Source organism: Procambarus clarkii, chromosome 23 (genome assembly GCF_040958095.1).
Source record: "Procambarus clarkii isolate CNS0578487 chromosome 23, FALCON_Pclarkii_2.0, whole genome shotgun sequence".
Lineage (NCBI taxonomy): Eukaryota > Metazoa > Arthropoda > Malacostraca > Decapoda > Cambaridae > Procambarus > Procambarus clarkii.
Genome location: NC_091172.1, coordinates 12,414,697 through 12,432,380, shown reverse-complemented (window position 1 = coordinate 12,432,380; position 17,684 = coordinate 12,414,697). Strand labels below are relative to the sequence as shown.

Sequence of the window (17,684 nt, the reverse complement as noted above, 5' to 3'; positions counted from 1 at the left end):
TTTGACTCTTTTTTTAGATGACGATGAAAGGCGTGAACCTCACGAGGGTGGCGACGCCGTCTGTGCAGCACACCTTCCCTCACACCAGACGCCGCTCTCCACATAACCTCGCCCATCACACTTTTTTCGGAATTCTGGACAAGGTGGAGACTCTTGTCTGGTCTTGGCTGTGGTCATCAGAGCCTCCATCAGGGGTCATTCATTTGTCGCCTCGCTCACCTTCCTTGAGGTTATCTTGAGATGATTTCGGGGCTTAGGGTCTCCGCGGCCCGGTCCTCGACCAGACCTTCAGACCTCGACCAGACACACACCGCAGGAAGCAGCCCGTAGCAGCTGTGTAACTCAGAGGTACCTATTTACTGCTAGGTGAAAAGGGGCACCAGGATGAAAGAAACTCTGCCCATTAGTTTCCGCCTCTATCGGGCATCGAACCCCCGGAACCTTACGACTACGAATCCCGAGCGGTGCCCACTCAGCTGTCAACTCTCCAACATCACCTTTGGAACATGTTCTCCCTATACACACTCACACACACACACTCTCTCACATACACACACTCTCTCACATACACACACACACACACACACACACACACACACACACACACACACACACACACACACACACACACCACTTGGCAAATGGAGCACCACTTGGCAAATGGAATTTAATGTGAATAAATGCCATGTTATGGAATGTGGAATTGGAGAACATAGACCCCACACAACCTATATATTATGTGAGAAATCTTTAAAGAATTCTGATAAAGAAAGAGATCTAGGGGTGGTTCTAGATAGAAAACTCTCACCTCAGGACCACATAAAGAATATTGTGCGAGGAGCCTATGCCACGCTTTCTAACTTCAGAATTGCTTTTAAATACATGGATGGTGATATACTAAAGAAATTGTTCATGACTTTTGTTAGGCCAAAGCTAGAATATGCAGCTGTTGTGTGGTGCCCATATCTTAAGAAGCACATCAACAAACTGGAAAAGGTGCAAAGACATGCCACTAAGTGGCTCCCAGAACTGAAGGACAAGAGTTACGAGGAGAGGTTAGAGGCATTAAATATGGCAAAACTGGAAGACAGAAGAAAAAGAGGTGATATGATCACTACATACAAAATAGTAACAGGAATTGATAAAATCGACAGGGAAGATTTCCTGAGACCTGGAACTTCAAGAACAAGAGGTCATAGATTTAAACTAGCTAAACACAGATGCCGAAGAAATATAAGAAAATTCACTTTCGCAAACAGAGTGGTAGACGGTTGAACAAGTTAGGTGAGAAGGTGGTGGAGGCCAAGACCGTCAGTAGTTTCAAAGCGTTATATGACGAAGAGTGCTGGGAAGACGGGACACCACGAGCGTAGCTCTCATCCTGTAACTACACTTAGGTAATTACACATGAGTGAATGGTCCATCAAATGGCTGTTGAAGTTCAACCCAAGCAAATGCAAAGTAATGAAACTAGGCAGTAGAAACAGGAGGCCAGACGCAGGATACAGAATAGGAGATGAAGTACTTAATGAAACAGACAGAGAGAAAGATCTAGGAGTTGATATCACACCAAACCTGTCTCCTGAAGCCCACATAAAAAGAATAACGTCTGCGGCATATGCGAGGCTGGCTAACATCAGAACAGCGTTCAGGAACCTGTGTAAGGAATCATTCAGAATCTTGTACACCACATATGTAAGACCAATCCTGGAGTATGCGGCCTCAGCATGGAGCCCGTACCTTGTCAAGCACAAGACGAAGCTGGAAAAAGTTCAGAGGTATGCCACTAGAACTAAGAGGCATGAGTTACGAGGAAAGGCTGCGGGAAATGCGCCTTACGACACTGGAAGACAGAAGAGTAAGGGGAGACATGATCACAACCTACAAAATCCTCAGGGGAATCGACCGGGTAGACAAGGATAAACTATTAAACACTGGTGGGACGCGAACAAGGGGACACAGGTGGAAACTGAGTACCCACATGAGCCACAGAGACGTTAGAAGGAACTTTTTCAGTGTCAGAGTAGTTAACAGATGGAATGCATTAGGCAGAGATGTGGTGGAGGCTGACTCCACACACAGTTTCAAATGTAGATATGACAGAGCCCAGTAGGCTCAGGAATCTGTACACCAGTTGATTGACAGTTGAGAGGCGGGACCAAAGAGCCAAAGCTCAACCCCCGCAAGCACAATTAGGTGAGTACGTGTGAAATCGTCACGTAACCACATTAAGGCTCCGGATATACGGTTGGCTTCGCTTTATTCCTAAATGAATTATGATAAAAAGCTTAGTAAATGATAACTTTTAGAGGCCGGCGTCCGAGGAGCAGATGTGGGCCAACAGCTCGTAATGTCACCAGGAACATCAGTAACGTTCAAACATATTTATTTAATGACCCAGAACCACCATAATGGCGCCTGGGTACTTGGCTCTACTCAGCCTACATTACAGAAATAACGGTATGGGGGGTAGAAATAGCCTAAGCTACTTTATCCCGTTGAGATGTATTTCTTGCTTATCTCAATAAACATACTTGAACTTGAACTTGTATAGAAATAACAAGAAAGCGGATGTGCGTCTCGGCTTTGTGAGTTGTCAATATTAGTGAGTTGTTAAGTGAGCGCCTCCCCCCTCCTGGCCTCCCACGCCCAGATTTACCTGAGGGGAAATAGTGAAGGAGTCCGTCCTAACGAGACCACTAAACAACGTGGCCCAGTAACGAGAGCGGCTGAGGAACTGGTTCCTGCTTGCTTTATGTGATGGCTGTCTGGGGGTCAGGGGTCAGGAGGGAGGAGGGGGGGGGGTCAGGTGTGGGGGTCATATAGAATGAGGGAACTAGGGGTCAGGTACATAGCCTTCCCGGTTTGGTGCCTTCTTTTGATAATTACTTACTTACTTAGGGGTCAGGTGTGAGGGTATATATGCTGGAGGTAACATTGCCGGAACAACCGTGGACATCTTCAAGAGAAAACTAGACTTTTCTAAAAAAACGTTCCGGACCAACCGGGCTGTGGTGGGTATGTGGGCCTGCGGGCCGCTCCAAGCAACAGCCTGGTGAACCAAACTCTCACAAGTCAAACCTGGCCTCGGGCCGGGCTTGGGGAGTAGAAGAACTCCCAGAACCCCATCAAGCAGGCAGGGGTCAGGTGTGGGGGGGGGGGGGGGTAATATGGGGTGAGGGAACTAGGAGTAGTGAGGAATTAAGACTGAAAAGAAAAAGAGAGAGAAGAGGTGGTGGTGATGTGCCCAGCCGTCAGGTGCTGCAGGTCCAGACACAAGACGATATTAAAGACAAAAAATGGAACATGGCGAGGCAGGGTAGGTGGCGGGGCGGGACAGGTGGCGGGGTGGGACGGGGCAGGTGGCGGGGCGGGACAGGTGGCGGGGCCCCAGACCATCACCGTACCCACCAGGGGCCCCAGACCATCACTACCCACCAGGGGCCCCAGACCGTCTCTGGAAATTCTTCATTAATTCTGATTTCATCACTAAATGACTTCTGCTATTTTTATCATTTCAGTAATACATCGAATATTATATGCGCGCGCGCGTGTACTCTCCTATTTGTACTCGCCTATTTGTGCTTGCAGGGGTTGAGCTTTGGCTCTTAGGTCCCGCCTCTCAACAGCTCAATCAACTGGTGTACAGGTTCCTGAGCCTACTGGGCTCTATCATATCTACATTTGAAACTGTGTATGGAGTCAGCCTCCACCACATCACTGCCTAATGCATTCCATCCGTTAACTACTCCTACACTGAAAAAGTTCTTTCTAACGTCCCTGTGGCTCATGTGGGTACTCAGTTTCCACCTGTGTTCCCTTGTTCGCGTACCACCCGTGTTGAATAGTTTATCCTTGTCTACCCGGTCGGTTCCCCTGAGGATTTTGTAGGTAGTGATCATGTCTCCCCTTACTCTTCTGTCTTCAAGTGTCGTAAGGTGCATTTCCCGCAGCCTTTCCTCGTAACTCATGCCTCTTAGTTCTGGGACTAACCTAGTGGCATACCTCTGAACTTTTTCCAGCTCCGTCTTGTGCTTGACAAGGTACGGGCTCCATGCTGGGGTCGCATACTCCAGGATTGGTCTTACATATGTGGTATACAAGATTCTGAATGATTCCTTACACAGGTTCCTGAAGGCAGTTCTGATGTTAGCCAGCCTCCCATATACCGCAGACATTATTCTTTTTATGTGGGCTTCAGGAGACAGGTTTGGTGTGATATCAACTCCTAGATTTTTCTTTCTGTCCGTTTCATTAAGTACTTCATCTCTTATTCTGTATCCTGTGTCTGGCCTCCTGTTTCCACCGCCTGTTTTCATAACTATGCATTTGCTCGGGTTGAACTTTAACAGCCATTTGTTGGACCATTCACTCTGTCTAGGTCATCTTGTAGCCTCCTACTATCATCCTCTGTTTCAATCCTCCTCATAATTTTTGCATCATCGGCAAACATTGAGAGAAACGATTCTATACTCTCTGGGAAATCATTTACATATATCAGAAACAGTATAGGTCTAAGGACTGACTCCTGCGGGACTCCACTTGTAACGTCACGCCAATCTGAGACCTCACCCCTCACATTGACTCGTTGTCTCCTGTTGCTTAAGTACTCCTTTATCAAATGGAGTACCTTCCCTTTCACTCCAGCTTTTTCACTAGCCTCTTGTGTGGTACTGTATCAAAGGTTTTCTGGCAATCCTAAAATATGCAGTCTTCCCTCCCTTCTCTTTCTTGCCTGGTCGTAGAATTCAAGTAACCCTGTGAGGCAGGACTTGCCATACCTTGTTACGGCCCTCTCGGGACGCAACGGGGTTCTTACTCTGATGTTGTTAGAGGAAGTTGTATCCGGCCCCGAGCCAGTAGTGGCTTTCAAGGGATGAGATCCGTGACGCAAGTAACTTGAAGGGGAAGAGAAATAAAGTCAAGAACTTAATATAATATATTGACCACCACCAATAAATAATATATAAAAAGATTACACGGGGGGAGGGGTATTAACACTGTACACAAACGTCTTCTCCTGAAGACTCTGGATCCAAGCTCTCGGTGCTAAGTCTTCGGTGCTTTCGTGGCCTCACAACGAATCCTTTGAGAAGCTGAGCCTACCCTGGCCACAGGTCAGCCAAAACACAGGTCCACTGGGGGCACCGCCGTGGAGGCCGTCAACCACAAGTCCAGCAGGTCTGCTGGCAGGTTCCGGATCAGCAACGCTGGTCAGGCCACTCCACGGGCGATATTAGGGTAACGCCCTAGACAGGAGCCTCGTGTGATACTACAAATCACTCTCCTGTCCTCAATACCCCAGTGGATAATCGTCTCCAGCAGTCGGTCCCGGGTAATCCTTCTACTGCCACTCCACTGGCAGGGTAACACCACAGTGTTCTTCCGGGGGACGACTTCACAGCTGCTGCAGCAAAGCACAAGGTATGGAGACGGCTGCCTTGGGTAGACTGACTCAACTTCCATCACAGCAGTCCCAGGTCGACTCTGTAAGCAGACACGTCATCAATAACAGAGACACACTACAGCACCCCACTTACAGGCTCAGACACAAACGCCCGACATATCCACTCCATAGATGGCGTTGTTGTCTGAGCACCACCTCACCAGAGGTCAGCAGCGGCTGTGTTGAGCGCTGAACGGGACTGGAAACTGGCCCTCGTAGCCAGTACACGTCGTCCTCACCAGGTGTCGTCGTCCATTTGGTGGGGGTTTCGGGAGCTGACCCACAGATGGCGCGGTCGTCACTGCTCCGTGCTCGGACGCTGGATCCGGGTTCGTAACATACCTGAACCCATGTTGATGCTGTGTTACAAAGTAATTTCGCTCCAGATGTTCCCCTAGCTTTCTTCGCACAATCTTCTCCATCAGCTTGCATGGTATGTAGGTTAGGGACACTGGCCTGTAGTTCAGTGCCTCCTGTCTATCCCTTTCTTGTATATCAGGACTACGTTAGCTGCTTTCCAAATTTCTGGCAGTTCCCCTGTTGCCAGTGATTTGTTATACACTATGGAGAGTGGGAGGCACAGTTCTTCTGCTCCTTCCTTTAGTATCCAAGGTGAGATTCCATCTGGGCCTATAGCCTTTGTCACATCCAACTCTAGTAAACACTTCCTTACTTCCCCGCTGGTAATCTCAAACTCTTTTAGTGGTTCCTGGTTAGCTATTCCCTCTCTTATCTCTGGAAGTTCTTCTTGTTCAAAGGTGAAGATCTCCTGGAATTTCTTATTCAGTTCCTCACCCACTTCCTTGTCGTTTGTAATGAATCCTTCCGCCCCTATCCTTAATTTCCTAACCTGTTCCTTTACTGTTGTTTTTCTCCTGATGTGGCTGCGCAGCAATTTAGGCTGAGTCTTTGCCTTGCTTGCGATGTCATTTTCGTATTGTCTTTCTGCCTCTCTTCTCATCCTGATATATTCATTCCTGGCATTCTGGTATCTTTCTCTACTCTCAAGTGTCCTGTTATTCCTATAGTTTATCCACACCCTTTTACTTTGCTGCTTAGCTAGCCTACATCTCTGATTAAACCATGGGTTTCTCATCTTCATTTCACTGTTTTCCTTTTGGACTGGGATAAACTTGTTTGCTGCTTTCTTGTACTTCTGCGTGATGTAGTTCATCATGTCTTGGGCCGTCTTTTCCCTGATCTCTGTTTCCCATGCTATATCAGTTAAGAATTTTCTCATCTCCTCATAGTTTCCCTTTCGGAAGGCCTAGCCTTTTGTTTTCAGTACCCCTCCTCGAATTCAATAACCCTTCTTCAATCAGGTACTCAAACGCCAGTTCACTGTGGTCGCTCATTCCTACTGGGGTCTCAAAACCAATTTCTCTCATATCGGAGTCGTTCAGAGTGAAGACTAGGTCGAGTCTCGGTGTTTCGTCACTTCCTCTCATCCTTGTGGGTTCTCTGACATGCTGGGTTAAAAAGTTTCTAGTATACCTCCAATAGTTTGGCTCTCCACGTATTCTCGCCTTCATGCGGTTTCTTGTTCTCCCAGTCAATCTTTCCGTGAATGAGGTCGCCCATGATGAGCAGGTGGGATCTATTTCTACAGGCAGCAGAGGCTGCCCTCTCAATTATAGTGTTAACTGCCATGTTTTTGTTGTCATATGTCATACTCTTGACTGGTCTTCTGTTACTTGGTGGAGGGTTGTATATTACTGCTACTACTACTCTTGGTCCTCCCATTGTCATGGTGCCTGCTATGTAGTCTCTGAAACCCCTCACAGCCCGGGATGGCCATCTCCTTGAAACTCCTTTCTTTTCTCATTAGTAGGGCCACTCCGCCTCCTCCCCTACCTTCCCTCTCTTTCCTTATTACTGTGTACTCCTGGGGAAACACGGCATTCGTTATGATTCCAGAGAGTTTTGTTTCAGTGAGTCCAATTACATCTGGGTCCACTTCTTGCGCTCTTTCTGTTAGTTCACTTGCCTTGCTTGTGATTCCATCAATGTTCGAGTACATTACCCTGAAACTGAATCTCTTCTGCTTCTCCTCTGGGGTAAGGTATCTGCCTTATGGTCACTTTTTGCACTCACAACTTCCCCTTAACCTCTCCTTACACCCCCTTCTCAGCTTCGTTCGAAAAAAATTTAAATGTATTCGTCTCTGTCTCTTATTAATTAATCTCTTGTTACCGTTCTACATCTCATCCTTAGTAAAAATAAAAATCAATAAATTAACCTTCTTTGCCTTAATTCAATAATCGACACAGTGATTTCAGGAAAACTCTCGGCTATGGCCTTATTTCCATGTTTGCCAAACTTAGTTTTTAGAAAAACAAGTCAACTCTTAACTGAAGCCTTCATTAAACTTCTTTTACAGTTCCAGCTCATGTCCACTGCCTTAGTTTTCTCTTTCAACTTTTTTATTAACAGTGCCAGTTCCCAATATATAAATTATCTTTATTTTGGACTTAGCAAAATATATAATAATTAAATTACCGAGCTCTGGCTCATGACCTTTATCTTAGTTCGCTCTTATTACATTGCCACAATCAGGTCAATTTGAATGAAATTAAAAACCGTTACATATCTGACGTAGTAAAACGAGATAAAGTTTGTTGATGAGCTCTAGCTCTTGTGTCCGCCTTAGTTCACTCAGAACTTTGCTATTAACAGATCAGTTTCCCCATGATTTAAAAACATGTATTGTGTGCACAGTAAAATAAAACAAAGGAGAACATAATCTCCAGATCTTTTAGTCCTCCCTAGTTGTTTTTCATAACTTTGTTAAAAGATAAATTTCCTATACATACCTGGTTGATACCTGGTTGATGGGGTTCTGGGAGTTCGTCTACTCCCCAAGCCCGGCCCGAGGCCAGGCTCGACTTGTGAGAGTTTGGTCCACCAGGCTGTTGCTTGGAGCGGCCCGCAGGCCCACATACCCACCACAGCCCGGTTGGTCCGGCACTCCTTGGAGGAATAAATCTAGTTTCCTCTTGAAAATGTCCACGGTTGTTCCGGCAATATTTCTTATGCTTGCTGGGAGGACGTTGAACAACCGCGGACCTCTGATGTTTATACAGTGTTCTCTGAATGTGCCTATGGCACCTCTGCTCTTCATTGGTTCTATTCTACATTTTCTTCCATGTCGTTCACTCCAGTACGTTGTTATTTTACTGTGTAGATTTGGTACTTGGCCCTCCAGTATCTTCCAGGTGTATATTATTTGATATCTCTCTCGTCTTCTTTCTAGTGAGTACATTTGGAGGGCTTTGAGACGATCCCAATAATTTAGGTGCTTTATTGCGTCTATGCGTGCCGTATATGTTCTCTGTATTCCCTCTATTTCAGCAATCTCTCCTGCTTTGAAGGGGGAAGTGAGTACTGAGCAGTACTCAAGACGGGACAACACAAGTGCCTTGAAGAGTACAACCAATGTGATGGGATCCCTGGATTTGAAAGTTCTCGTAATCCATCCTATCATTTTTCTGGCTGTCGCAATATTTGCTTGGTTATGCTCCTTAAACGTTAGGTCGTCAGACAATATTATTCCCAAATCCTTTACATGCTGTTTTCCTACTATGGGTACATTTGATTGTGTTTTGTACTCTGTATTATGTTTAAGGTCCTCATTTTTACCGTACCTGAGTACCTGGAATTTATCACTGTTAAACATCATGTTATTTTCTGATGCCCAGTCGAAAACTTTATTAATATCAGCTTGAAGTTTTTCAATGTCCTCAGCCGAGGTAATTTTCATACTGATTTTTGTGTCATCTGCAAAGGATGATACGAAGCTGTGACTTGTATTTTTGTCTATATCTGATATGAGAATAAGGAAAAGCAGTGGTGCAAAGACTGTACCCTGAGGTACAGAGCTTTTCACTGCACTTGGACTAGATTTTATATGGTTGACAGTTACTCGCTGAGTCCTGTTTGACAGAAAACTGAGTATCCAGCGTCCTACTTTACCGGTTATTCCCATTGACTTCATTTTGTGTGCTATCACGCCATGGTCACATTTATCGAAGGCCTTTGCGAAGTCCGTGTATATCACATCAGCATTCTGTTTCTCTTCTAATGCCTCAGTGACTTTGTCGTAGTGCTCAAGTAGCTGTGAGAGGCACGATCTTCCCGCTCGAAATCCATGTTGGCCTGGGTTATGAAGGTCATTGGTCTCCATGAAATTGGTGACCTGACTCCTAATCACTCTCTCAAATACTTTTATGATGTGCGATGTTAGTGCAACTGGTCTATAATTTTTTGCCAATGCTTTGCTCCCTCCCTTGTGTAGAGGGGCTATGTCTGCTACTTTAAGTGCATCTGGTATCTCCCCCGTGTCCAAGCTCTTCCTCCACACTATACTGAGTGCCTGTGCTACCGGCACTTTGCATTTCTTTATAAATATTGAATTCCATGAGTCTGGACCTGGGGCCGAGTGCATGGGCATGTTCTCAATTTCTTTTTCAAAATTTAGTGCGCTCGTGTTTATATCAGTTATATTTACCGGGGTTTGAATATCCCGCATAAAGAAATTGTCTGGATCTTCCACCTTCATGTTGTTTATTGGAGTGCTAAACATGTCCTCATACTGCTTTTTTAGGATTTCACTAATTTCTTTGTCATCCTCCGTGTATGAACCTTCACTTGTACGAATAGGTCCAATACTGGCAGTGGTTTTTGCTTTTGATTTCGCATGAGAAAAAATATTTTGGATTTTTCTTTATTTCCTGAATTGCTTTCTGTTCTAACTGCCTTTCTTCAGTTTCATATGAGTGTTTCAATTTCCGCTCGATTTCTTCAATCTCCCTATTTAAATTATTCCTTCTTTGACGGGAAATTCGTGTCTGCATAAGCAGTTCCGTTATTTTTTTCCTGCGTTTATAGTGTCGTCTGCGTTCTCTTTCTACGTTAGATCTCTTTCTGGCTTTCCTCAAAGGAACATGTTTCAGACAGACTTGATACGCTTCTGAAGTAAGTTTTTCTATTCCTTCTGTAGGACTTGTATTATTTAGAACAGTTCCCCATGGAATGTTTGTAAGTTCCCTGTTTATTATCTCCCAGTCTATCCTTTTATTATTAAAATTGAATTTACTGAATAGCCCTCTCGCTTTATCAACGTTTTAGGTCTATTCTGAGTATTGATGGTCGTTTGCACTTCAATGAGTTTGTGATCTGAGTATGTGGTATCTGATATCGTAATGTCTCTGATAATGTCTTCATTGTTCGTAAAGACCAGATCTAGAATATTTTCATTTCTCGTTGGCTCCGATATCTGCTGATTGAGTGAAAATTTGTCACAGAATCTAAGTAGTTCTCTAATCTGTGGTTGGTTAGGTCCTGATAGATTTCCTGGTATAATATTATTGTTTGCTATTTTCCACCTGAGACTAGGCAAGTTGAAGTCACCTAGGAAAATAATATCAGGTATCGGGTTCTCCAAATTATCAAGGCTATTCTCTATTTTGCTTATCTGTTCTGTGAATTCCTCAGCCGTTGCATCTGGCGGTTTGTATATTAGTATAATCACTAAATTTATTTTCTCTATTTGTAATCCCAGTACCTCTACCACCTCATTTGTAACGTTTAGGAGCTCCGAGCATACAAGGTCTTCCCTAATATACAGACCCACTCCTCCATGTGACCTAATTTTCCTATCACACCTGTATAGGTTATATCCTGGAATCCATATCTCACTGTCCAACAATTCCCCTGCATGGGTTTCTGTGAAAGCTCCAAATACTGCATTTGACTCCATGAGGAGGCCATTTATGAACTGTACTTTGTTGTTTGTTCTTGTTTTCAGTCCTTGTATGTTGGCAAAGATGAATGAGGTTACTCTATTAGTGATAGTTTGAATGGGAGACTTTTTCGGCACGTCCATTAATCGTGGACATAATGAGTTTGTTCTGACCAGTACTGATTGTTGTAGGGCAGTTTTCTGTCGTAGTTGTAGTTCCCTTTCGGTGGGTAATTGTATCTGTAATTCTGGAATGCCAGTGGATCTGGCATCCAGTTCCATACACTCTCCATGCTGCTCCTTTTGAATTCTCTGCCGGTCTGGTATAAAAAATTTATAGAGTTTCCTCCAAATTCATTATCCTGCTTGCCACTCTTTATGTAGCGTTCCGTGCCTTTCACGTGAAAGTGTGGGCAGCTAAGGTCATAGCATTTTCTGTCCTCCAGTGAGGTTTGGCACATGTCAGGATGGAAAAACCTACATATTGATCCAAATCGACACTCACCTTTCCTAAGCATATTTAAACATTTTTTGGGATGTTGGTAACTGCATTCTAATCCTTTCTTATTACCAGCATATCTATGTCTGCATATGCCCTTTGCATAAAATTTGCATAAGTCTGTCCTTCTGTTCTGAATTGCTCTATCGAGAACCGTCGTGGTGTCTGTACCTATCGAGCTGTCAGTGCTGTCTGGTACACTTTCTAGTTTACATGTAGAAAAGTTATTTCTGACATAGTAAAATTAAACATTGTGTAGTAGCTCGTGTTGCTATGGCACGTAGTATTATTAGTGGTGGTGCCATTACTTATAGTACCGTAACTGGTAGTACCATGGTTTGTAGTAAAGTGGCTGTGGATGTCAATGTTGTGACACGAGATGCAGTAATGACAACGTAGCTGAAATTGGCGGCTTTGGGCCCCAGTTTCAGCTACGCTGCCACCTTAAAAATTATAGAGGACCCATCCTGAAAATGGTTTAGCTTTGCTGCTACCTGTTTTAGGGTAATTTTTTCAGCGTACCAATTTTCTGCTGTGGACTTAGATTTATCATAGAATGAAAATTCCTCTTAGTGATCTTAATTATTTCTTTTTTGAAAAAATATTCTTTGCCATGTTAAGGAATTCTTATGTAGAAAATATACACGCTCATATATTTTTGTTTAATAATATCAATTCCATTTTCAGACAATACGATCAGTAAGAGTTTATAAGGATTTTCCCATCTAAAATTATTAAACCTGACTCTCCCATACCATCTTTCTTCGCCCCAATCTCATCATCTTCTCCATCACCACTATTATCTCTGTCCTTCCCTACGATTTCACAGCTTTAAGTATCTGCCTTATGGTCACATTTTGCACTCACAACTTCCCCTTAACCTCTCCTTACACCCCCTTCTCAGCTTCGTTCGAACAAAATTTAAATGTATTCCGTCTCTGTCTCTTATTAATTAATCTCTTGTTACCGTTCTACATCTCATCCTTAGTAAAAATAAAAATCAATAAATTAACCTTCTTTGCCTTAATTCAATAATCGACACAGTGATTTCAGGAAAACTCTCGGCTATGGCCTTATTTCCATGTTTGCCAAACTTAGTTTTTAGAAAAACAAGTCAACTCTTAACTGAAGCCTTCATTAAACTTCTTTTACAGTTCCAGCTCATGTCCACTGCCTTAGTTTTCTCTTTCAACTTTTTTATTAACAGTGCCAGTTCCCAATATTTAAAATATCTTTATTTTGGACTTCGGAAAATATATAATAATTAAATTACCGAGCTGTGGCTCATGACCTTTATCTTAGTTCGCTCTTATTACATTGCCACAATCAGGTCAATTTGAATGAAATTCAAAACCGTTACATATCTGACCTGTGTGTGTTTGTGTGTACTCACCTAATTGTGCTTGCGGGGGTTGAGCTTTGGCACTTTGGTCCCTAGAGACTAAAGTGTGTGGACCAAAGTGTGTGTGTGTGTGTACTCACTAGTTGTATCAGTGTCTGACACAATATAATACATTTTCTTATTTCTAGGAGACACAGAGGTATAGAGATCGGCGACCAGCCTGAGCACACCAAGTGTCTGTTCTTACGCGACCAACATGTTGGCGGAGGTGGAGCAATATGTCGGCGGAGGTGGAGCAAGATTGTCGGCGGAGATGGAGCAAGATTGTCGGCGGAGATGGAGCAAGATTGTCGGCGGAGATGGAGCAAGATGTCGGCGGAGGTGGAGCAAGATGTCGGCGGAGATGGAACAAGATGTCGGCGGAGGTGGAGCAAGATGTCGGCGGAGGTGGAGCAAGATGTCGGCGGAGATGGAACAAGATGACGGCGGAGGTGGAGCAAGATGTCGGCGGAGGTGGAGCAAGATGTCGGCGGAGATGGAACAAGATGTCGGCGGAGGTGGAGCAAGATGTCGGGAGACGTGGAGCAAGATGTCAGCAGAGGTAAAGAGAGATTTATAAATTAAAACTAAACTACTCTTATTTTGTCCTGTTTGTGGACAGAAGTTTTCCCCATGACAGCAGTAGGCCTGTCTCCCCTCACTCCTCAAGACTGGAAAAAAAAACAAATCTAAAATTAGGTTTATATAACTAATGCTTGATTTGCTTGTTTTCTAAAAATTATTGTTAATTGATAAGAAATAAATTCATATTAAGATGACCTATTATAGACCGATTTTTAAGTTGCAGGTGATGTATAGAGACTAAAATGTTGGTGCTGTTCACACTATTAATTCCTTCCTCCCCATTATTTCTCCCGCGCTGCCTAAACCCTTAATAAAGTCTCCAGTTACTCCATGATGACGCCCAGACATTATTTAGTTCCTTTGTAAATACTGTACAGTTACTTTTACGTTTGCACATTTTGATGTTAAATTTGCTATATATATATATATATATATATATATATATATATATATATATATATATATATATATATATATAATTAGCATGGCTCAGTTTGCTGAACAGGCAGATTGTTTAAATTGTTTGGTTTGTCTTCACGAGATTTGTTTTAAATATATAAATATATTTGGGCAAACCTAAATTATTACTTGTGTTACTATATAACAACGCTCGAATTGAGGTAAATAGGCAGTACTGAGGCATAATCGACCTGGTTAGTTTAGGCTGCTAAATTTTGTTTGATTCAACCTACATTGAATACACTTCACAATTGATATATTAATTGTGTCTCCTTGTGCATAAAACCAAATTATCGACATTATTCATTATTTAGGGAATTAGGTTTGTTTGGTAAAATCTGCCTAAGAAGCACGACATATATATATTATATATATATATATATATATATATATATAAGGACATTAATAGATCAATATTTTTTTATAATTAGGCTGTTTGTGGCTGATAAATGCGATTATTTTCTTGTTCATTTTATAGCGTGTATATCAATGTTGATGCGTGTATTAATGTGAACACGGTAGTAAGTAGACTCACCTTTAATGCTGTTGACACTGTATATATATCCTCATCACGTATTGTAGTGATGATCGCAAGTATCATTAGCCAGATGTGTAAATATTGGTTTTCCTTTGTTATAATGAATAGTAAAGAGCTTTGTATATCTCACTCTTTAATTATCCCAAACTATATATTTTCAGACAATAGTCACAAATCTAATTAAGAGTTTCCTCCAGGAGGAGGAGGAGAATTTTTTTGAGTTTAGGCGAGCCTAGCGCGAGGACCATGCAGCGTCGCTAGCGCCCTCCTTGGCATCGTTGGCATTGACAACGGAGACATAATTATCGTCACATAATAACCAACGAGGTCGATAAGCTTTAAGCTCTACACCTGAACTCACATCAACGTCGTGGTGTGACACCACTGGCGCAAAGGGTGGGACTTTCCCCCTACGGTATTGTGACCGTGAGTCATAGTACTTACAAGACTGACGTGACAAATGCAGTGATTCTGCATTTGGTTCAATCGGGAGGTATTTTAAGTCTAAAGGAAGGGATTTTAGCTAGGGGAGGAATTGGAGAGAAATGTCAGTCATGAGAGGAACTCCAAACTGGGAAAGAATGTACTCGGAGAAAACCTGGGATCGCAAGAGGAAGTTTGTGAACTGAGACCTCGAGTACCACTGCCGTAGCTCTAGCTATTCGAGATCATTTGCTGATGACACCAGGTAATGTGTCTACAATGTTTCACAAAACTACTGCTAAAAAGGTAGTAACTTCCTGTCGCACTGCAGAGCGCTGGACTTTCTTGTTAGTCTTCCACTAAATATTCATACTATCAAAAGGTCTTACTTAGGAGAGGAACCTTTGCTACACCTGTTTCACGAAGAGATTGGTCCTGCTCAAAACTAAGGGTCAGTTTATGGTGCTGAAAACAGTCAAAAGTTCTAATAATGGCAGAGCATTGAGGTAGAGCGCGCCATACTTCATGTCTTAAACAGGCAAGTGGCACACGCTGTCGTCCAGTCACGGGCTCTCTCACTCTCGCCTCCCATTGAACAAGACACGTGACAAAGCATCAATTAATTATGGATATAACATTAGAGCTTAACCAGACGCCATCTTGTTTAAACTAAATAATACATTAAATTGCAGATTCAATCACAGAACCTGATATCAGCGAGTGTGACAGTGAGCAGTAGCAATAGTAGCAGGCACCAACAGTACCACTACCACTAGTAGCAGCAGCCCCAGCGCCATTACCACCACCACTACCACCAGCAGCAGCAGCAGCCCCAGCGCCACTACCACCACCAGCAGCAGCAGCCCCAGCGCCACTCCCACCACCACTACCACCAGCAGCAGCAGCAGACCCAGCGCCACTACCACCACCAGCAGCAGCCCCAGCGCCACTACCACCACCAGCAGCAGCAGCCCCAGCGCCACTCCCACCACCACTACCACCAGCAGCAGCAGCAGCCCCAGCGCCACTACCACCACCAGCACCAGCCCCAGCGCCACTACCACCACCACCACCACCAGCAACAACCCCAGCGCCACTTCCACCAGCAGCAGCAGCCCCAGCGCCACTACCACCACCAGCCCCAGCGCCACTACCACCACCACCAGCAGCCCCAGCGCCACTACCACCACCAGCAGCAGCCCCAGCGCCACTACCACCACCAGCAGCAGCAACAACCCCAGCGCCACTTCCACCACCACCAGCAGCAGCCCCAGCGCCACTACCACCACCAGCAGCAGCAACAACCCCAGCGCCACTTCCACCACCACCAGCAGCAGCCCCAGCGCCACTACCACCACCAGCAGCAGCAACAACCCCAGCGCTACTTCCACCACCACCGGCAGCAACCCTAGCGCCACTACCACCACCATCAGCAGCCCCAGCGCCACTACCACTACCACCACCAGCAGCAGCCCCAGCGCCACTACCACCACCAGCAGCAGCAACAACCCCAGCGCCACTTCCACCACCACCGGCAGCAACCCTAGCGCCACTACCACCACCATCAGCAGCCCCAGCGCCACCACCACCACCAGCAGCAGCAGCCCCAGCGCCACTTCCACCACCACCAGCAGCAGCAGCCCCAGCGCCACTACCACAACCACCAGCAGCAACCCCAGCGCCACTACCGCCACCAGCCCCAGCGCCGCCACCACCACCACTAGCAGCAGCAGCCCCAGCGCCACTACCACCACCAGCAGCAACAGCCCCAGCGCCACCACCACTACCACCAGCAGCAGCAGCCCCAGCGCCACTACCACCAGCAGCAGCAGCAGCAGCAGCAGCCCCAGCGCCACCACCACTACCACCACCACCCGCAACCCCAGCGCCACTACCGCCACCACCAGCAACCCCAGCGCCACTACCGCCACCAGCCCCAGCGCCGCCACCACCACCACCAGCAGCAGCAGCCCCAGCGCCACTACCACCACCACCAGCAGCAGCCCCAGCGCCACTACCACCACCACCAGCAGCAGCAGCAGCAGCAGCCCCAGCGCCACTACCACCACCAGCAGCAACAGCCCCAGCGCCACCACCACCACCACCACCAGAAGCAGCAGCCCCAGCGCCACTACCACCACCACCACCAGCAGCAGCAGCCCCAGCGCCACTACCACCAGCAGCAGCAGCAGCAGCCCCAGTGCCACCACCACTACCACCACCACCAGCAACCCCAGCGCCACTACCACCACCAGCAGCAGCCCAGCGCCACTTCCACCACCACCAGCAGCAACCCCAGCGCCACTTCCACCACCACCACCAGCAGCCCCAGCGCCACTACCACTACCACCACCAGCAGCCCCAGCGCCACTACCACCAGCAGCAGCAGCCCCAGCGCCACTTCCACCACCACCAGCAGCAACAGCCCCAGCGCCACTACCACCACCAGCAGCCCCAGCGCCACTTCCACCACTAGCAGCAGCAGCAGCCCCAGCGCCACTTCCACCACTAGCAGCAGCAGCAGCCCCCAGTGCCACTACCACCAGCAGCAGAAGCAGCCCCAGCGCCACTTCCACCACCACCAGCAGCAGCAACCCCAGCGCCACTACCATC

General features: G+C 45.8%; 1 protein-coding gene across 3 annotated transcripts in view; it reads left to right on the top strand.

Moving 5' to 3' along the window:
• The window catches only part of LOC123764092 (irregular chiasm C-roughest protein), a 268,455-nt gene extending 253,683 nt beyond the window's left edge, over nt 1-14,772 (top strand). For all 3 annotated transcript variants that reach the window (XM_069329891.1, XM_069329890.1, XM_069329889.1), the window contains exon 12: nt 13,216-14,772. In XM_069329891.1, coding sequence (XP_069185992.1) covers nt 13,216-13,232 — 17 coding nt within the window. In that variant the 3' untranslated portion in view covers nt 13,233-14,772. The remainder of the gene's footprint in view (nt 1-13,215) is intronic.
• The last annotated feature ends 2,912 nt before the right edge of the window (nt 14,773-17,684 follow it).